This window comes from Rhynchophorus ferrugineus, unplaced genomic scaffold (genome assembly GCF_030347505.1).
Source record: "Rhynchophorus ferrugineus isolate W39M unplaced genomic scaffold, kcgeb_rfMv2 rfM2, whole genome shotgun sequence".
Lineage (NCBI taxonomy): Eukaryota > Metazoa > Arthropoda > Insecta > Coleoptera > Curculionidae > Rhynchophorus > Rhynchophorus ferrugineus.
In genome coordinates this window covers 51,456,219-51,478,035 of record NW_027472581.1, presented here as the reverse complement: position 1 = coordinate 51,478,035, position 21,817 = coordinate 51,456,219, and the positions used below count along the sequence as shown (strand labels likewise).

At 33.0% G+C, this 21,817-nt stretch overlaps 4 protein-coding genes across 4 annotated transcripts; 2 read left to right on the top strand and 2 right to left on the bottom strand.

Moving 5' to 3' along the window:
* Positions 1 to 6,521: 6,521 nt before the first annotated feature.
* Positions 6,522 to 8,498, bottom strand: LOC143191177 (uncharacterized). The gene is made up of 5 exons (XM_076395991.1): positions 8,170 to 8,498; positions 7,985 to 8,122; positions 7,778 to 7,933; positions 7,050 to 7,724; positions 6,522 to 6,997 (listed from the first exon to the last, which is right to left on the bottom strand). Exons 1-5 carry the CDS (start codon positions 8,308 to 8,310, stop codon positions 6,545 to 6,547), a joined length of 1,563 nt encoding a protein of 520 aa, XP_076252106.1. The 5' UTR covers positions 8,311 to 8,498; the 3' UTR covers positions 6,522 to 6,544.
* Positions 8,499 to 8,956: 458 nt separating this feature from the next.
* On the top strand, positions 8,957 to 10,250 carry Mettl5 (Methyltransferase like 5). The gene is made up of 5 exons (XM_076395992.1): positions 8,957 to 9,110; positions 9,196 to 9,598; positions 9,648 to 9,859; positions 9,913 to 10,053; positions 10,106 to 10,250. The coding sequence occupies exons 2-5, from the start codon at positions 9,464 to 9,466 to the stop codon at positions 10,248 to 10,250; spliced, it is 633 nt and encodes a 210-aa protein (XP_076252107.1). The 5' UTR covers positions 8,957 to 9,110; positions 9,196 to 9,463.
* A 45-nt stretch (positions 10,251 to 10,295) lies between these two features.
* Positions 10,296 to 13,118, top strand: Taf3 (TBP-associated factor 3). Its single transcript, XM_076395990.1, has one exon. The coding sequence runs from the start codon at positions 10,296 to 10,298 to the stop codon at positions 12,870 to 12,872; it is 2,577 nt and encodes an 858-aa protein (XP_076252105.1). The 3' UTR covers positions 12,873 to 13,118.
* A 1,935-nt stretch (positions 13,119 to 15,053) lies between these two features.
* Positions 15,054 to 19,371, bottom strand: Aldh7A1 (Aldehyde dehydrogenase 7 family member A1). Its single transcript, XM_076395989.1, has 9 exons — positions 18,965 to 19,371; positions 17,185 to 18,906; positions 16,913 to 17,129; positions 16,635 to 16,852; positions 16,372 to 16,587; positions 16,104 to 16,283; positions 15,862 to 16,044; positions 15,599 to 15,805; positions 15,054 to 15,311 (listed from the first exon to the last, which is right to left on the bottom strand). Exons 2-9 carry the CDS (start codon positions 17,380 to 17,382, stop codon positions 15,099 to 15,101), a joined length of 1,632 nt encoding a protein of 543 aa, XP_076252104.1. The 5' UTR covers positions 17,383 to 18,906; positions 18,965 to 19,371; the 3' UTR covers positions 15,054 to 15,098.
* Positions 19,372 to 21,817: the final 2,446 nt, after the last annotated feature.

Below are 21,817 nucleotides of genomic sequence, written 5' to 3'. Positions count from 1 at the left end.
TACCCTGATTTCAAATGTCTATCTGATTGCCGTGCGTGCTGTTGGCCCCGTGTTGGCAGCCTGACTGCAGACATTCATCTAGTTCGCTTGGTTGTGCGTGTTCGCGTTGGAGTGTCTGCTTGGCGGTTCTGTAGATGTTCGTCTTGTCAACCTAGGTGTTAATACTCACTGTAATTGTGGCCTGGTAGTAGACTGTAGACCTCAATCTGATTGCTCTAACTGCTGCTTTCGGCCATGGTGAAGGCCTGATGGGCGCACAAACTTCTTGTTTGTCGGACTGCATGCATCCCCTGTGATGGAGGACTGGCGGCGGACATTCATGTGAATGTCGTGACTGCTCTTGTCGTCCGTAATGGAGACCTGAACGAAGACGTTCAATGTCTCTCGTGGTGACCACCGGTTGGTTGCCCCATTTTTCTAGCAGCCCGGTTGTAGACGTTCATAGGAACGTCGCTTGCGATGGCCACCGGTTGGTTGGCCGTTCTTGTGCTGGCAGTCCGGTTGTAGACGTTTATAGAAACGTCGCTAGTGATGGCCACCGGTTGGCTGGCCCTTCTTGCGCTAGCAGTCTGGTTGTAGACGTTCATAGAAACGACTCTGATGATGGTGTTTGGTCAGTACGCTTCATATTGGCGGCTTATTTGCTGTCGCTTGCATTGGTGACTCTAGTTTGTTGTTCATCTCGTTGGCTTTCTCGCCGTGTCACCGTGCCTGGTGATTCTATAGTGGTCTCTTAGATGGGCAGCTCGTCTGCGGTGGCTCCACAAGGTTGGTGGCTTGTACGTGTGGCCCCCTTGGTTGGCTGCACGTCTGCTGCATGGCCCCTGTTTAATGGACTGCCCGTTGTGGCCCTTAGGTAGGTGGGACGCTCGTTGTGGCCCCCTCAGTTTGACGGCCAGCTCGTTGTGGACCCCCCAGGTTGGTGGGCACCTCGTTGTGGGCCCCCGGGTTGGTGGACAGTTCATTGTGGACCTTCTAGGTTGAAGGAATGCTCGTTGTGGACCTTCTCGGTACGAGAAACTCTCGTTGTGGACCCCAGGTTGGTGGGTGGCTCGTTGTGGACCCCCCCAGGTTGATGGGCAGCTCATTGTGGCTTCTAGGTTGAAGGAACGCTCGTTATCGCCTCCAGGTTGGTGGGACGGTACCCTTCAAATAAGCGGCTCGCTGTTGCGGCCGCTATGTTGGCGAGGCTCATATCGTGGAATACCCAGGTTGGCGGATCGTTTATCATGGCTCTCCAGATTGACGTCGATCTTGTTTACATACCTGATACTAAGTCTGCGAACTCGTGGTGAACTTCCAGTAGCACAACTCTCGTTGGTGTACCTCGTACTGTCTCTCATGATGCAGGCCTAGTTGGCGCCCGTCCTGTTGATGTACTCCTTCCGGTCTCTCATCGTGCAGGACTGCTAGGTGGCGTCAATCTTGTTGATATACCTGGTGTTGTCTTTCACTATAGCGAACTTGTGTAATTCACCATGTCTGTGGCCTGCTAGTTGCGCGTTATTGTACCACAGGTTATTGCTCTCTATGTAGACAGCTAATTCGCTGTTTCACATCATGCCGATTTGCTGGTGTACCTCATTGTCATGTCTATCGATTTGCATCAGAGCCCTTGTGGAAAAAAAACAGCTGAATCAGAAAAAATATAATTTTCAAATTTATCTACTTCCTGTAATAAATAGAAAGTACATCTGCTGCATTTGAAAACGTTGTTGCTTGTAAAAAAAATAAATAAAAAAAATTATTTTACCAGATCCGGTCCTGTGCCATTGTGCTCAGGGGTGGACAATCAATTTGCGTCGCCTATTACCTAGAACTAATTCGCCACGCCGATTTTTTAGTCAACATTTCTTTTTCAGAATTTAAGGAAAGTTCCATTTTCATGCTGCAGTATAATTAAAATGTTTTAAATTCATACCTGCATCCTTTGTTTACGTTTCATCCATTTCGGCGCCATTTTGTGGCTTGGATAGGCGCCGATGTTTGTTTACATTATGTTATTTTCGTGTTTATGGCTAATTACTAATTAATAATCAAACTGACCTTGTGGCGATTAATCTAAAACAATAGTGTTTTAATAATATTCCTTTGTATTACCTTGTTCCCCTCATGGATTCTAGTTTGCGTCGTTTACACACTAAACACTACTTTAAACAATCACTATAAATCACTGTGCACGCATTGTTCTTCCCATATATCCCACTTCTGATTTATTAGAACCGATTTTGTAGTATCGATTTGGTGAAGGTGTTGGGGCAATTAAAACACTGGATTCAATTGAGTCACTCTCTATTTATTTTGACAAACAACTCGGTCAAAACTCCTTTAATATCGACTATGCTACCATATATACATGATGACGTCAGATGTAGGTACACCCACCCAATTATTTATACATCCAACATTATATAATAGCAATTTATTATGTACTGTTAATTGTTATTTCCTTCCAATTAGCCAGTACATTTTCCTATATTTCAATTCCAGTTCTTTTCTTTTCTTCTTTATATGTTCCTTCCAGCGAAGTTTTGCATCGATATTCATTCCAAGATATTTAGCATTCTTGCTATATGGAATGATAGTGTTATTTAATGTTATTGGTGCTTGTACGGTCTGTTTATAGGTGAACTGCACATGTACAGATTTACTTTCATTAATTCTTATTTTGCAAGCTTGTGTACAATTATTTATATTGTCACTTGCCTGTTGTAATTTTCGTGAAGCTTCTTCACTATTGTCTCCGACAGCTATAATCGCAGTATCATCAGCAAATGTAGCCATCGTAATATTTTCCAAGTGTAGAGTAGATAAAGCATTGGTCCCAGTACACTTCCTGGTGATATACCTGCTTTAGCTTCTTTTATTGTATAGTAAGCTTCTTGTTTGACTTTAAATATTCTAATATTACTGGCAGCAGTGATATAGGTCCATAGGCTCTTATTTCGTTTGGTGACTTCCCAGGTTTTGGGATCATTATAATTTCAGTCATCTTCCAAATGTCTGTGACATGTTTTAATCTAATGCTGTATTGATCAAGTTGGTGAGTTATATAATTCCCTTTCTTGGTAGTTTTTGCAGTAATTCTCCTGTTATTAAATCGTATCCTGGTGATTTCCTGGGGTTAATGTCAATTTTAATAACTTTGGTTACCTCTTTCGCCGTGACTAATTCAATCATCGAATTTTCAGCTTCTATGTCCGGAAAATTATGTTCAATATTAGTTTCGTTTGGTTTGAAAGTTTTTTCTAGATATTCAGCAAATGCTTTTGCCCTTTGGTGATTATCGCGTGTCCAATTCCCACATAGCGAACCCAAACATAATTCTGTAACTCTGGTTTCACTGCTCGCCAAATTCATTGTATTCGCCATATCTTCGTAAAGTCTTTGCGGTAAAGGCACTTCCATAATTGTCGATTATCAATTAGCACTGTCATAGTTATCTTTCTTTAATAGCTTCTTCTTTCAGGGCTCAATATATAATCGCACAACCATTCTGAGCGTATTTTGAGTATAATCCCACTTCTGATTTGCAAGAAATACTTTTATTTCTTGGTATATAAAATATAAATATTCAACAAGGCGTTATAATGGTCACTATCTTGATAATACACAAGGTATTACAACGGTGATTACAATAACATCGGATATCAATTACTTCAATAACATACTCTTCGAAAGACTCTTAGAAATTATATGATTTCCGGTCAAGGCGCCGGCCTTTGTATCCAAAAAGTATATATCTCAGCATTCCCATCGCCCGGTCCCGGTACCATTCGGCCGCCTCGATTAGCGAATGAGTAATCAGGTGCCCTTTACGTAATTCCTCCACAATGCCGTTCTATATTTTCTTACATTTAATATGTTAATTGCTATTTTTAAACAATATGCTGTAAGAAATATAGATAATACAATAGAACTTAAACAAAACCTAAAAACTAACGATTTACAATAACCGTAAATACAAATAAAAATTAAACATATATCTTATCATAGAGCTTTTTTAAATAAAGTAAATGCTTTATTATTGAACGGAAATATTTTTTAACAAAAATCGAGAGAGTATCGAAATATTATTGCCCTGAAAACAATCAAAAATATTTTACTATTTATCATACACAATTTTAATAATTTTTACCCTATTACATTAACAATCTTGTAAAATATCGTTCCAAAATGCTGCTATATAAATATACAATATATTTTTAGTTGCAAGCATACTACCACAAAAATCATAAAACTATATATATTACATATAAATCTATGTAAGCATAAATTGGGTATATTTTTGTCAAGGTCGCGGCTAGGACGACAGAGCCAGGACGTTAAAAATCAGTCGAATGAAACTAGTAGAACAAAAAATAGTAACTAAAAGTACACGACTGAAACAGTCGATAGTAAATAGTAATGAAATCAGTCGGACTGAAAACAGTCCACTGAAACAGTCACTGATAAAAAGTAGTAAAATTAGTCGAAACAAAAATAGCAACTGAAACAGTCGATAGTTCCCAACGCTAATTTTTACGCATGTATTTATTGGGCAATTTGAATGTACTCCTACAACATTTCAAACCATTTGGGGTTCTCAAACCCCAAATAAAGCGCCTTCACGGTCAATCCTCTCTTATAAATTGAGTTAAAATCAGCAAGGAAACCCTTTCAACTGGTAAATCAGCCCCCAATAAAACCCTGTCTTGAGTGGGTACCCGATAGTCACCGGATGTCTGTGTTTCTGTCGCCCGGCTTTTCTCTTTCAATTTTTGTACACACCCTTATAGAATCAATATCTTAAATTGCCGAACTTAGACTTTTACACGGTACGAACAAAAACATGTGTTTGCGGTATTTTTGAAGAACATCTACGAGCATAAGAAACATACGTTCAGTTTTAAAAGCTATCTGATAATTTTCTTTATCTTGAGAGGCTGAAAAGTTATTTTACCACAGAAATGCATTATAATTATCAACTATTACCTGCTAAAATTAGCGAGTTAGAACTCCTAAATATATTGATAGCTTAATAATTCAATATGAACACATTTATAAATCTATTAAAGCGTGAATTATGAATTTAACCTTAAACAAGCCGACTTCAAAATAACAACGGATTAAATGCATACACTTGATTAAAATTAGAATTAGAATAATACATTAAATAATAAGTAAATTAAAATTAAATAATACCTGTAAAAAGTGTGTCAGAAAAAATTTGAGTTTTTTTTTTTGATTATTTGTTTATGAAACATTTTCATGCAAAACTTCTGCATTATTTGCATTTAATGCTTATTGTTCATACCATTGAATTGTAGGTTGATATCAATTCTTTTGCAATTTATCGAACTGTTTTTGTTTCTAAGCTGGTATTGAACCCTAACTTTTTGTTATTATATTGAATTTATGACTCGAATATTTGAAGATTCTATAGCTTGAAACCGACATACTGTTTTTATTTTATTTTTTTATTACTAAGTCAGAAATCTGTAGCCATTTATCTGTCATTTTGCCATGGAATTTAAAATGAAGATATTCCAAAATAAATAGAAGATAAAGAAGATGATGCTACAGTAACTGGAAGAACCTTAATAAGATATATGTCATTGATAAAAATGACTAGCGTCGCCTCTGAACTTCAATGTAGACGTTACAATTGAAACACCTTAAATGATATTTAACATAATAGGCCGTTGTGTACACAATCAAAACTAAAAACGAAACATAAGTGACTAGTCACCGACTATTGACTGCTGACAAATTTGACAACCATAAAATTTCCTCCTATCCCTACTCTACTAACCATAGTTATAATATTTATAAGAGCATTCGTAAATTTATTTTTATTAGGATCTTGGGTCCGTCATACCACCAGCTTATAATTTATATCTTATCAAAACTTTCCAGGAAAATACCAGCATTAGAATTTTTTTAAAATTTTATATGGGTCAGTAGACCTATGTCATTATTGCAGCTAATACATTTTCAAAAAAAAATCACAAAGGAGTATTGAAAATTTAATTAGCTGTTGAGTAATTCGAACGCGTTTGAAATATCCATTCACATTCATGGACACATTCCTTGGTACCTACTCGTACAGTTCTCATCTCCTTTCTAATATCTCTTTTAATATGTACATGTTTATGGTACCGTCCTTATTGTCTTAATATATTGTTCACATTTGCTTTGCTGTAATTATTTAAAGAAGAGTTTTAATATGTGTTAAACCCGCTGGAGTATTTTCTTTTATTCTTCATTTCTTACCATATATATATACATATATATATATATATATATATATATATATATATATATATATATATATATATATATATATATATATATACATTTAGTATACAACTTTGCAATAAATGATATGTAATTAAACTTAATACAATTATTATTATTTTTATTTACAAAGCTGATTAGTCATAAAGATAAATAATTTGTTATTGCGATTTAAACTATTTCTAGAATGTTACCTACATGTTTGACATTTTCACTTATAAACTAATAAAAAAACAGACCAATTATTTTACCTATTTATATTTTATTAATTATAACCAAATATAGAATGATCAATACATGCATGTCTTCTTTTCATTTTTAATACTGGTAAAGGTAGATTAGCTTTACCTACAGTCAGGTGTTTTGCTGGTTCACAATTAGCTACCATGAGTGTATTGAGATGAATATCAATCTTTTGTTTCACTGGACAATTATGATGGGGTATCTCAAAAACATCTTCAAGTGACTGCTTTTTTCTATATACATTTTTATAATTAAATTTTTTATGAGTCTTAAACAAGCAAATCTTCGTATTTGTGATGTGTTTTTTAACTAAAACGTGTTGTCGTGGGATATTTTCATAAGCCTTTTTATATGAAACATTTTCTTGAGTTCTGTTAGATATATTTAGTGGCACCAATGAATTTCCATATATATCATAAAATTTCACATAAATATGTTCATTAATAAAACTCTTACATATAACACTATATATATTCTAAAAACAACAAAAATGGGTTAAAATGGCAATATGTAATAAAACTACTTACCAAAAGAATTTCACTTAAAATAGTTTGGTCATTTTTGAGATCTTCAGTAAGGAAATAATTAATATGTGGTAAAAATATTTCATATATAGCATCAATTCCCAAAAAGTAGATAATTGTTAACAGGGAAAGCTTTGTTTCTTGAAGAACAATTTTATTTTTAATCATATCCAACACAGTTTTTCTTAATGGAGATCGCAAACACATTAGTGATAATGTATAACACATTGGTCGTAAAACAATGTTATCAACGACAGATCCTAGTAACCTTTGCAAAATTATCCTAGACAGTAATTTTAACTGTTTTCCGCTAACATGTAAACTTGACAGTGGGCTATTTTCCAAAACCTGTAGCAATTCTAACGCTTTTAAAGACAAATCAGGATATGTTTCCTTCATCAATAAGAAATAACAGAAATTATAGAACCAATCTGTTACTGGACCAATATTAGAGTTAACACTTATATCCAGCAATGCTTGATGTCGTAAATCTTCATTATTTCCTACTATAATTTCACAAATTGTTTGAAAATAATGTGTAAATTGTTCAATATGCTCCTCCATATCATCTTCTGAGTCGCTACCATCAGGTAACCAAATTTGATCAATTATTATATCTCCCTCTTGTGTATAACTACATTCTTTCTCAACAATATCTAATAAACTAACTTTGAGATCCTAAAAGAAACTTATCTATCATTAAAATCAAAGTGCGATTTGGAAAAACTCACATCTAAAAAATACAAACTATTATCTGGAAAAGCTAGCCAATTTGGATTTGTTGGGGCGCCATATACTTTATCTATTTTAAGATTAGAAAACATTTCATCAATGTCTTCAGATGTTATTATCTCACGGCCTTGAATCTTGGCTTTAACAATTGCATTCTGAAAATATATAGGGATTATTCTTATACTGTAACATTACAGGTACCTTACATGTATAATATATCGCAATTTGTAATTTATATCTTCTGTTAATGTATTACAAATTTCTTTCGAAAGATCCTCATAGCTATTTTGTTCAGCAAATAGGCATATGGAATCTGGACCGATCCCCGCATAATCTTGGTAATCCTTAAATTTTATTTATAAAACAATGTAAAAACCATATTATAACATACTTTGGCTGGTGATCCTTTATCTTTTTCTGAATTTGATCCATCCTGTTGCTTTTGACTTGAGCAATGTGACTGGCTTTTGCTCTTTACCTTGTGTTGTTTTTTAATTTTTGCTCCACTAGAAGAACTTTTGGAAGTATTCATGATCACAGACTTACACCATAGAGAAATACTCTATGACTTACACTGTGTTCTCAAAAGTAGTTTTAGTAATATATTCAGAAAATATTGAGAATTCTGAAATTACATTATTATATATTGAGAATATTTAAAATTCCTCTTTGTTTTGTGAATACGTTAATGTAAACCAGCGTTGGGAACTATCGACTAAAAACAGTCGATAGTCCCAAAACAGTCAAAATATGAAAATACGATTTTCGAAACAGTCGATAGTAAATAGAAATAAAATCACTCGGATCGAAAATAGCGACTGAAAACAGTTACTAGTAAAAACAGTCTAACCAAAAATAGCGACTGAAATAGTCGATAGTAAAAAGTAGTTAATTACTGAACAGTCGATAGTCAATTTCAGTCGATTGTTCCCAACACTAATGTAAACATTGTTGACATACCCTTTAACTCTAATTATACATTATGTAGTTGTGATACATTGAGGTTAATATTTAAAAATCAATGTTTGTCTCTGAAATATCAAAAAATACGTATAAATAAAAAATTATAATAGTAGGATTTATATACTTTAGTATAGTATAGTAGGATTTTCTATAATTTATAATTACTAATATAAACCTATAGGTTATTTAACTAATGGCAACCATGTATTTGACGTGTAATTGACAGATATTGAAATTCTTGGAACGTTTTTGGTTAACGTTGGCTTAGCGTTATTACGAAAAATAATATTTATACACTTTAAAGATATTTTGTACCTATATTGAATTATAAGTTTTTGATGGCTTATTCTCAGCCCAATGCCCAAAGAGGTAAAATTATAGCATTAGTAGTGATAATATACAAATAAGATTAATTTAGTTAGATGTAAGTTATACATATTATAATTAATTTTAGAATTAGCAAACCGTAAGATATTAGAAGAACTGCAACTTAAGAAACAGTTATTGTTGAAACAAGGAGTTGCATCAACACTTAATTCTTCAGCACTACCAGTATTAGGTTCAGCAACTGTACAAAATAGTGATGTGCATTCTATGAACTCACATCAACAACGTATAGCCTTACATACTGCAAACACCCAGTCTATGGGATATTTTATTTCTCAAGATTCAATATTTGGAAATTTAATCTTGCCTGTTTTGCCACGTTTTGACACAAAGTAATGTTTCCATGTTTGAAACTAAAAAAACTAGAAGAAATACTTCAACAAGTTTCTGACTTTGAGAGACCTAAAATTAAGTTGGAACAATATGTTACTCCACCTCATTTAGCTTCTCATATGCTGTATACTATTCAAGTAGGTTTCTAATATTTATCTTGTAAAAATCAGTAAGAATTTATTTTAGTCCCATTATGGTGATATTAAAGGAAAACTTGTAGCAGACCTTGGATGTGGCTGTGGAGGACTAACTATAGGTACAGCACTTCTTGATGCTTCTTTAGTTGTAGGATTTGAATTAGATGCTGATGCACTAGATGTATTTCAAGAAAATGCATGTAATCATGATATTGAACATGTAGAATTAATTAACTGTGATGTCAGAAATATTCCTGAAAGGTTTGAATTGTCTCTTCATGATAAGTGTATGAATTTAATAAATTAATTTTTAGGTTCCATAAATTTTTTGATACTGTTCTGATGAATCCCCCATTTGGAACAAAAAGTAATGAAGGAATTGATAAGAAATTTTTGGATGTAGCCTTAAAATTATCAAATAATGCAGTATATTCTTTACATAAGACTAGCACAAGGTATAAACTTCATGTTACATTAATTTTTAGATCCAATTTTTTTTCCTTTTAGAAATCACATTTTGAAGTATGCCAAAAGTGTTAGAGTGAATGCAGTAGTGTTAGCAGAACTGCGTTATAATCTCCCTTTAACTTATAAGTTTCACAAAAAGACTTCAGTTGATATTGAAGTGGACTTTTACAGATTTACAGTGTGAATCTAAAAATTTAATAAACTCTATAATATTTAAAATTAGTGCAAGATGAGTGCAGAATATTCTCGTGATCACTGCAAGTTGGCAGTAGGTAAAATTCTTCAAACTATTGGATGGCATTCAATAAACTCTACTCCCTTGGAGGTGTTAACAGATTTGTTAACAAAATATATACGGCAAATTTCTCGAATTACTAATGATTATGCTAATGAATTTGGCCAAACTGAGCCAAACTTAGACCATTTGGGGTTGGCATTTCAAGAAGTTGGTGTTAATCTGGCAGAGTTAGAGGAATATGTTACATATGTTAATTTTGTACCAGCTGCAGCATCAGTGCCAAAATATCCGGTACCCAAAGAAAGCAACTTGAATTTTTTAAAACCAGGTAGTAAGGAGGTGGTAACTAGACCAATTCATATTAATGAGCACCTGCCTCCAATGTATCCACTGCTGGAGGAGCAAAGCGAATGTCCAGTTGATGATAATGCCATTAAAATGGAGACCACTGAAGATATAGATGGTCCCCAGTTTAAAAAACCATCCGACCATATATCCCCAGAATTCAAACGCTCTAAAAAAGACGAAGAAAGTAGTAGACCTACGCGCGAAATTAGCAGTGTTATGATGACTACTTCAGGATATCTCTCTCCAGCTTGTGAAGGAAAACTGCCTGAACGTAAAGCACCCGCTCCACCAGTGGAACCACCAAAAGTACAATCTCCTGCTGCTCATGTTCCCGACCTAGTTAACCTTAAGAAAAAAACTGAAAAACGAAAAGAAAGACCGCCTAAAGATTTTCTAAAATCGATTGGGGATGAAAGACCCCCCAAAAAATCACATAGCTCAAAGGAACCAAAGATTAAGGCACCAAAGAATCATAATTCCCATCCAGGCTCTAGTGTACCATTAGGATCTTGGAATCAACAACCACATTTTCCCGGAGAAGTTCGAGTGCCACCCTTGCCGCCAGCACCAAGTCACAAACCATCTTCAAGCAAAAACAGTTTTAACAAGACTTTAGCTGCTGCAAAGGCTAAGACGGAAAAGCTTAACACTACAATTACGCCGATCCCAATTAAAAGTGAACCACCCTCGATTCCTTTAACTCCCCACCAGCAGGTAGATAAGTTGATCACAGAGCCCGATAAGAAGAAGATCAACATTCTCAAAAAGATTTCTAATGTTAAAGAGAAACACGAAAAACCACCAAAGCACCACATGAGTCCGCATATGATGCAACAAACCCGCGATATTGTTAATAAAATCAATTTATCCAGTGATATAACTATTGAACCAATTAATCCGCCTGTACAGCGTAATACTGACTACTTCTTTGACGATGGTTCACCTCCTGATACTCTGTCTACTCCGAAAACGCCAGAAATAATGGCATACAGGCCACCGTTAATTATTAAAGAACGACGCAAGAGAAAAGATAAGTTAGACAAGCCTAAAGCCAAGAAAGCTAGGAAACAACCACCCCCAGCACATTTCTTGGATACCACTAAGTTGGATTTTCCACGGAATTTCGATATGGAGCACAATAAAACCCTTCCGCCTGATCCCTCATTTATACGACAGCCATTGCCACCATTCATGCCCAATCCACCCTTCCGATTACCCATTACTAATTTTGGTGGCCCTGGTTTGATTCCACATCCATTTAGTACATCACTATTTCCTTTTTCTGCTATGATGCCTAATATACACGAGCCGCCAATTCTTCCGCCCGCCCCTAAATCAGAGCCTATACCGAAAGTATCACCTAAAAATCCTGAACCGATAAAACAAGAACCAACCGAAATCGTTCGATCGCCCCGAGATCAAAGTCCTGTTAGGCCCACTACACCTGTGGTGGAAGTGGAGGAACAGCCCATCGAAGACACTCCGAAAAAATCTAAAGAACATAAAAAGGATAAAAAAGATAAAATTAAGAAGAAGAATAAGAAGGAAAAGGTGAAAGACAAGTCGGAGAAGAAAAAGCTGAAGGAAGCGAAAAAGGAAAAAGAGAAAAAGAAAAAGAAGTTACTAAAAGAGGAACCTTCTATGGAGGCTCCTAGTATCCCCAAAATTCTGCTCAAGGTGAATTCGCCCTCACCACGACCAGAAACACCCGACGCCATGAAAAAGCTCAATATCAAACCAATAGTTAAGAAGGAAGAGACTTCGCCTGAAAGAAAACGAGAAACTTCTCCAGGCTTAGCTAAGATCGCAGCATTAGTGACGGGTCCGCCTAAACCCAAGAATCCATCTCCGATTTTGCCTGCCGAAAAGCTCCCATCTGAATCGCCGTCACCTACGACTCCCTCAAGACCTCCGGGACGGCCCAGAATTCATCCACTCAAATCAAAACCAATTCCCAAAGTTAAAAAAGTACAGCAGCCTTATACCAGACAGGATGCCGAAGGTAACACGGTGTGGTTCTGCCCTGAGTGTGATCTGCAAGACGACGGTCGACCTATGATTGGTTGCGATGGATGCGATGCCTGGTACCACTGGGTCTGCGTGGGTATTCAGGTACCGCCAGATCACAACGAGAACTGGTATTGTCGTAAGTGCCTAGCGAAAAAGAATGCCGACCTGTCCAGCAAGAAAAAAAAGCGCAAAAAGAAAAACCAACCGTAGAAAATATAAGGAAGCTGTTGATAGAGAAGTAGTGAGAATAATGTATGTTATCCACTGTACAGAAGATTATTGGTTGTTGTTAATAGTTGTATCATTAGACATATACAAATTGTATAAATGTCTATCTTTTAGCTAAAAACATATACAGGTCACAAAACGGCAACATATACATTTTTGTTATTTTATAATTATTGTATATAATGTTACGTTTTTATTCATATATATAAATATCATTATCAACACTTACACTAACTTTTTTTAATTTCTCATTTACCCATGTATAGATATATGTTGAACAGTTTTTTTAAATAAAGATTAAGAAAATTATATTTACTATTAACTATCCCATACCCGCCCACTTCGCTGAGTACAGGATGAAAAATGGTTATGGAATTGGGGTGTAAAATATAAACACAACCATTAATTCCAAAACCATAATAAAGATATATTTACAATTTGAGTGTACTGATTGTGTGTAACATAGCTGATGTCTGCTTGATAATACGGACGTAATATAAAGAAATTATTACGCCTCGATTCAAAACGTGACTGTTATATATTTAAAGCTAATCGCCTATAATTAAACTTGTTTGTTTTTCAGGTTGAAGAATGATTAGAGCAATATCATGTGAACATGTTATTGCTGCAAGATAAATACATCAATGTGTATTTCCTAAATTGAAATGCAATTGAACTAGCTAAACTAAAGTTGTGACACTTATACATTATATAAGTTAATGTAGTTTAGTTCGTTTCTCATTGCTGTGATTTTGTAACTTTATTTCATATTTTAATGTGTAATCTTGGGATATTCATTTGATTTCGAGGTCAACGTACAATTCTTCGTTGGTTCCGTAGTTAGATTTTATTCGAAGAACTTTGTTTTGGCAAGATTGGATTACTAACTGGTTTTAATGGAACTTCGCGAGTCCAAATTGACTTTATGACTGATTTCCACGTGCTTAATTTTAGGTCAACTTGAGAGTTATCTTCCTACTAATCAGTACAGTTGCTTGATTTAAGTCTGATCTGTTCTGATTTTTGTCTAACATGGCATTTCAAACTTAACTCACTATCAAGATGGATTAACATGTTATTACATTAACGTTTATTTCATTGTATGTGTGTTCCAGTTTCTAATCAATTTGTAGATCTTGTGGACTGCCACTCGTACTTTTTCTACAGCCTGGACAGATAAATATCTTTTACAACAATAACTATGTCGTCGGCAAATATTCCAAGTAATGTTTCCTTTGTTGTCAAGATATCATCAGTGTAGAGCAGATACGGAAGTGGTGCCAAGACGATACCCTTGGGAATTCCAACCGAAAGAAACTTAAATATTGAAAAATTCTCTCTATGCAATACTCTAAATCTCTCTCTTTCTATCGAAAATATATGATAGTTGACAGTTCCGCTATGGCAAATTACTCATCTAGTATATTAAACTCAAATGTCATATCCTGTTGAAAGCTGATGAGACGTACAGGAATTATGCAGAGCAGTATTTATTTTTTCAAACACATCTTCAATAACCGTTTTTACTCTCTGTTTTTACTCAATCGATTGTTGAATGGTGATTTCGAAATCAAGTCTGGTATATTTATAAAGGGTTTTAAACAAAACATTGTAACTACGTTAAAATTATTGATGACAGCAATTACTGATCTTTTTACATATAATCATTATATTTACATGCAATCCAATGAAAGTTTTTAATTAACAATTAATTAATTTTAATAAACAATGGTGTACTACTAATGAGTGGTTAAACTCGAATAATTGAAGTAATAATTATGATGGGACCTCATAAAGGCGAAAACTTATTACATCCACGAATATGGCTTACTCCGACAGCTAGGGCGTTGACTATGACTATCAATAAAACGCAACGACAATTGTTGTAACAAGTGTACGGTTTGAATTGAAAAATACTTTAACTTTTCAATGCGACAGGGAAAGATTTTTAAACATTTTCTTTTTTTACTTATATTTAACACCATAGTCGAAACAATAACAAAACAAAATAAGATATTAAATTAAATAATGCCTTTTCCCATTAAATCTATGTTTTGCACATGACAAACATTTTTATTTACTCCCTTAATTAGAATACTGTCACATTGGACAACAGTAAATAGTGACCAGGTTTAGATAGATATAAGAAATAAAAGTAGAAACTAAAGTTGATTCATAATATATTAGAAAAGAAAATATTAAGATATGTTACTGGAATTTTATGCCTTGGGCTAAAGGTAGTTCCTTAGAATAATTAATAGTGATGGTAGATCTTCGCATGTACTGTTTCCACGAATCACTACCAGATTCCCTTCCTCCGCCAGTATGTTTTTCGCCACCAAATGCACCACCAATTTCTGCACCAGATGTTGGAATATTTACATTTACTATTCCACAATCTGAGCCTTTTTCGCCAATCCACTAAAATATAAATTGTTATTAATAATTAAATCAGGAAAGTTTATATATATATATATATATATATATATATATATATATATATATATTATATATATATATATATATATATATATATATATATTATATATATATATATATATATATATATATATATATATATATATATATATATTATATATATATATATATATATATATATATATATATATATATATATATATATTATATTATATATATATATATATATATATATATATATATATATATATATTCTACAATACGTTTACCTTAAATATATTTGAAATATTTTGGCTGAAAATACTAGATGATAGACCCTGAGTCACTTCGTTATTCCATGCAATTGCTTCGTCTACATTATTAGCCTGTAAAACATACAATATTGGTGCAAAGCATTCGCTTTTTACAAGCAAACTACTGTGTGATATTCCAGTCACAATAGTCGGTTCAACATAATATCCGGGTCTATCTAGTACCTGTCAGGAAAAATACAATGTATTGGTGGATAAAAAATATAATTTACGAAACTTACACGACCACCTAGTTCGATGGTACCACCAGCTGCCATAATTGCATTTATTGTTTCTTTATAATTTTCTAGAGATTTCTTACTATGTAAAGGTCCTATTAAGACATTCTCTTCTAAAGCATCACCAATTCTATTCAAGACTTGCTTGTAAGCTGCCTTCAGTCTTCTCAATACTTCATCGAAAACCTATTAAAATTAGTTACCGGTAATTCTCATTTATAGTCAATAACTAAGTTAAGCATTACCTTTTGATGAACGATAAGCCTTCTTGTGGTAGTACATCTTTGTCCGGATGTACCTATGCAAGCGAACAGAGTAGCTGGAATTACCATTTCTAAATCTGCATCATCTGCCACTATTAGGGCATTGTTACCCCCTAATTCTAAAAGGGATTTACCAAATCTTCTTTGAATGGCTACACCAACCTTAAATATATATTATTGCTCTACTTTAGGCAGAATAAATGTGGCAATGTATAAGGGAATTAGAATTCGAATAATTATTTGTAGATACCTCGTGACCAATCTTGCAACTTCCAGTAAAAGATAATAGTTTAATTTTTTCATCTGCTGCCATAGCTTTACCAACATCAACACCTCCACAACATAAAGCTGCTATAGCACCTGGTAAATTATTTCTCTTCAGCACCTGTGCAATTATTTTAGTAGTCGCAACTGATACTAAAGGAGTGGTTTCCGCTCCTTTCCAAATAATTGTGTCACCACATACCTACAAAAACGTTGTTTAGATAAGCTTATACATAATGTTCTATTTACCATCGCAATGGCGCTATTCCATCCATAAACAGCTACTGGAAAGTTGAAGGCTGAAATGACACCGACAATGCCTAAAGGGTTCCATTTCTCTAGAAGCACATGTCCTGGTCTTTCTGACGGTAAGAGTGCCCCAGAAAGCATTCTGGATAGGCCAACGGCATAATCGCATATATCAATATATTCCTGAACTTCCCCAATACCCTCCGGTAATATTTTACCTAATTTACCAAAATATTGTTTATATATTTCTATAGACACTCACACATTACAATTATTACCCATTTCTAACGATACCAATTTGGCAAGAGGTATCAATTTTTTTCTGAGAGAATCCCCAATTTGACGAACAACTTCTCCTCGCTTTGGAGCAGGTAAGCTAGCCCAAACATGCCAGGCTTCTTCTGCTTGAGCTACACAACCTTGATAGTCTTTAACATTTCCTTGTTGAACTTCAGCAATTACTTTTCCATTACTGGGACATATGGATTGAACAATCTTATGATCATAATTATTAAAATTAAATTGTCAGCTTAAGATATAGCTTACTTACATCACCAGATGCCTTCCATACACCGTCGTAGACGCCTAAATTTCTTTGATCAAGTTCCAGTTCTTTCAAGAAATCATACTTTTGATCATTGATTAGAAATGCTGCATTGGACATAGTTCTCTTTTGGGAAATAACCTTATATATAATGGAAAATTTCTTTGTAGTAACAGCAACAACAAACTTATTAAAATAAATCATTGCTTTGCTGTAAATCCAACACTAATTGCTAAGAAAATATATTGTAACAATATTAGTTTATCTGCGTTTACAAGATAACCAGTTATTACACACACTGGAAGATAGTAAAGAACAAACAAAATATTTTGTAATATTAAATATTTATTGCTCTCCATATCAAAAATAAAGTTATCAATCCATAATAATGAAACTTTATAATTTATAAAAACATAATCGATAGCAGCTATGGTTGTTATTAACAGTGTTAAAAAGTGATATATATCAAAATTAAATTGTTTAAGTTCGTAAAGACATTTTTGATTTTGTTTGTATATTTGTAAAGAATCACAAAATATAGTTATCAATTTTATGACAAAGCATCAATATACCAAATACCAATAAAACCAAATTTAAGTATATTACTCGATTTCATCAACATCATTGAATTCTATAGCAAACTGGAATTATAAACAAATAAAATGAAATTAATGAGTCGTAAAAAAATTAAGTTATTAATGGCGGATTCCATTTAGCCAGCCGTCACTTCTTAAATTATAATTATGCATCGTATTAAGTTAAAATAATAAAAAAAGTTAACAAAACATTTATTCATAAACCTAACTATATACAATATAATCACAGCTTGAAAAAGCAGAACGTGAAATAACATGCACAAAAAAAAAAGAATTTAAATCTATTCGACTGGTCTTTTACTTAAATATTCACGTGCCTCACTTTCTGACATCTTATGTTCCTCCATGAAAATTTTTAAACAAAATATTGGTATCAATACCTTAAAGAAGTAACCCTTTTTGTTGAACTGATTAACTATCTTGTCTCCCAGACTGATTTTATCTGTATCAAATTCCTTTTCCATTAAAGGGACCATGCTATCAATTTGATCAAAAGTAAATACTATCATACTATTATTATAAATTAAATCTCCTGATATCTCATTAGTACAAAATATCTCATGTCTTACACAACTTATTTTACCTGTCAAAATATGTCTGAGGTAAGTTACACTGTTATGGAAATATTCTGAAATATTTTCAATAGTTAAATGTTTACAGTCCAGCATTATTATTGGGCTTTTTGTCGGAGGCGGAAATGAAACTAGCTCTATTTTAATTAATTCTTCTAGTTCTAGTAATTGCTTCTTGAATATGTTTAAAAGTTTCTCTTCAGCAATTATTTCTTCATAAGTAGGAAGACTAAAACTATACTTTTTGAATGAATCTGAATACTTTTTTTTACTCTTGCTTATTCCAAAATATGGCAGATCATCACCAGAGACATTAAGTCTTAAAGATTTTTTTTTGCATATTGTAACCTTTGTTTTATTTAGTGTTTTTACTGCTTTCTTTGGGGATGCCAATTTGAATCTATATTTTTTTTTAATCGTATGAGTTGCCAGTGGACTATTATTAAAGTTTGTTCGACTTTGACTTTGCGTGACTCCTATATATTCATTTTCTTCATCGCACATGGCTGGTTTCTTATTAATAATGTCACCCTTGATAAAATTTCTTTACTATATATTACCTAAAAACACCTGCTATTATAACTGTTTCTATAAGGCTCTACTAATTATTCTACAAACCATTGATAGAATATAATTTGGATTTTTCAGTAGATAAAAGAATGGACGATATAAATTCTTATGTAAATCACAAAATGTTGGGAGATTTTCTTTTATTCTTCAATCAAAACACAGACCATATCCTTGGTTTAGAAATAATAAAGATGATGTATATATGCTGATCAGTCCTAAAACTAGAAGCAGCATACAGTAAATCTGGAGCTGTTGCGTTGGACTTTTCGATGCAATTGTAATATAATACAAGCTCTTCAACAAAGAAAAACTCTAATAAAATAGCGGGAAATCTTCAGATGCTTGACGTTGATGTACATAGAAAATTTGTCGTACTCTGTTATAGTTTTTGACACTAGTAGATGGAAACCATTGAACCTCTGTCATTCGAGGGCAAAAGACGCCAGACCGACTGCAACGTTGCCGATATGTTAAATTAATATTTACATATAGGGAAAATATATATAAGCGTTGGTATAGTGGTCGATTCGCACATTTGCCGCCAGCTGCATATTTTGTGCCGCTGAATGCATAGATTTTGCCGTTCATCTGAAGTCTGCAATCCGTTAACCTAATTCACATTTATACTAAATAATTTGTTTTGTTAATTAGATTTCGCAAATACTAAAATATCCCAATATTAAATAAAACATAGTTTTGCATAGTAGTAAGATTTGTATGAAATGTTTGGAGTCTCATTTCCTCCATTTTTCCGCATTCCAACATTTAAATTTTTAGAGTGCTTCGGTTTTATTTGGATTATTTATTATATTTGACTTTAAAAAAACCGGTTTTGGGCAACCAACCGCAAAAAAGAACATAAATGAACAAATTGAACTAAAAGGTATTAAGGCAAATAATTTAAATTTGCCTACAATAGATTCGCCGGTAACGACTACTCTGTGATTGTAACTAAAATAATAATTTGAAAAATAGTTTATTAACATGTCTCTTTGTATTTCAAGATTTTGATTATTTCTGATCTGTGATCGGTGGCTAATTAAAATTTTACTCCAAAAAGATAAGGTCTAAATTGATTTAGTGATCCAAACAATTGACAATAATCCTATTTTGGTTACTGAGTATTTTACTTCCGTGTTTCTTAATATTCGAGAAGCTTTCGGTCATTCCATTTTATCATTATCCCTCAAGTCGGAAAGAACTACACAAGTTACAAAATTTGAAACATCTGTTGTTAATATGAATTATTTATCAAAGTTAGGATAAATTAAAATACTATCAGAGGTTTCACAATTTCATCGATTTTTTAATAAAATTTATAATATTCAAAAATACCTATAAATAATTTTATTTTAATTCATTTTCATTTCTTGGCATACGAAATCTACCATGGATTTCATTTTGTTAGTTGGTCAAGTATTTTCAACACTACCCAAATTGGAGAATTCCATGACGATATTCTATGATAATCTAATCAAATATCATTTGAAATTAATTTTTATCTTCTGGTTTGTGATCATAATAGTTTTTGTAATTATGGGATTTTCTGAATTTGTGATATTTTACTTTACAACTGAAAGTTAAAGGTTCATCTTTATCTAAAACAGTGCCAAAACATTCTATGCGTATATTTTTAATTTCATTTTATAAATAAAAATTTACATATTTTATTAAAAATGTGTTTCACATAATTTGTTTCTTTGCATCTTTAATAATGAATGGATGAATATTTGGATGAGGATTGTCTTTGATTGAAAATAGTTCATAGCTTTCTCCGTTAACAAGCGATGAGAATTCAAAATCTAAAATACATTCATTACTGTGAGAAAATCTAAACCTAAAATACCATCAAAAGAGGATTCGTGAAAACATATTAAGATTTATGCTATGAGAGAGTGTAATATAGGTTGCGTTTATTCCAAATATATTAAAATTTTCTTTAGTTAGTTTACAATAACAAAAAGAAGAATTCAAAATATAGAAGCTCCCTAATTCACAAATAATTTTATATTTAAGGTATATAGCGTCTAGGAATATTTATTTACCATAAAGTTTTGGGGGTAAAAATTTGATCTAGCTCTATTGCAATTTTCTCGATTTTATTTCTTGATTTTCTTCAGTTAAAGAATCGTTGAGACCGACTTGAATTTTAAATGTTTAATAACGATTTTCGGATTTATGTCTAATTGTACTGTAGGTTCTATATTTAATAATATATTGTTTTAAGGAATAAAAATGTTAAATACACTAACTGCTTTATCAAAATATAAAGTATGGCAAGTTTGTATTGATTTAATTAAATAATATTTCATATTATTTTCCTAATTTAATTTATTATTCACTTTTATTTAATAATAGAATTTGATAAATGAATCAAGATAATATAAAAGGCTTAAAACTAAAGTTGAGTTTCATATGGAATTTAACTCACCAAAAAACTCTTTCTTTGTGGGAATTAATCACATCTTCATTTGTCAGTCCGACTCTCTGTAGAGCTTTTGAACTGCTATGCTTTTGCCCACATTCTAATGGTATATAATCTAGAGATGTTTTCTAGAGTTTCGTTGGTTACAAATTTCGTATATTTGCAGGCTAAGGTTGATTTCAGCAACTTCGGGCAATTATGAACAGTTGATTTTCGTAACATATTTTCCAAATTCCAATTATGCGCAAGTTAGCGACACTTTAAGCAATCTCGGAAGAGCTGAGAGTCCAATTTTGATCCATCCATGTTCTCAATAATTGGCCGGTTCTGGTAAATTAACTAAATTCAAATGAAAATACCCTCATAATATCTTCGGAATTCTACCGATTTTACTGGTTTTGACTAGGATTGACAGTGGTGTGAACGATACTACCTTTTTCGTCATAATTCCATTAAAAAGAAACCTTACTGTTCTA

Coding starts and splice junctions, on each gene's coding strand:
- LOC143191177 (XM_076395991.1), bottom strand. CDS start 8,310: ATGAATACTTCCAAAAGTTCTTCTAGTGGAGCAAAAATTAAAAAACAA. Junction 8,123..8,169: donor ATAAAGGATCACCAGCCAAA/GTATGTTATAAT, acceptor ATAAAATTTAAG/GATTACCAAGATTATGCGGG. Junction 7,725..7,777: donor ATAGTTTGTATTTTTTAGAT/GTGAGTTTTTCC, acceptor AGTTTCTTTTAG/GATCTCAAAGTTAGTTTATT.
- Mettl5 (XM_076395992.1), top strand. CDS start 9,464: ATGTTTCCATGTTTGAAACTAAAAAAACTAGAAGAAATACTTCAACAA. Junction 9,599..9,647: donor ATATGCTGTATACTATTCAA/GTAGGTTTCTAA, acceptor AATTTATTTTAG/TCCCATTATGGTGATATTAA. Junction 10,054..10,105: donor TTACATAAGACTAGCACAAG/GTATAAACTTCA, acceptor TTTTCCTTTTAG/AAATCACATTTTGAAGTATG.
- Taf3 (XM_076395990.1), top strand. CDS start 10,296: ATGAGTGCAGAATATTCTCGTGATCACTGCAAGTTGGCAGTAGGTAAA.
- Aldh7A1 (XM_076395989.1), bottom strand. CDS start 17,382: ATGATTTATTTTAATAAGTTTGTTGTTGCTGTTACTACAAAGAAATTT. Junction 16,045..16,103: donor GGCTTATCGTTCATCAAAAG/GTAATGCTTAAC, acceptor TAATTTTAATAG/GTTTTCGATGAAGTATTGAG. Junction 15,312..15,598: donor ATATTTCAAATATATTTAAG/GTAAACGTATTG, acceptor TTTATATTTTAG/TGGATTGGCGAAAAAGGCTC.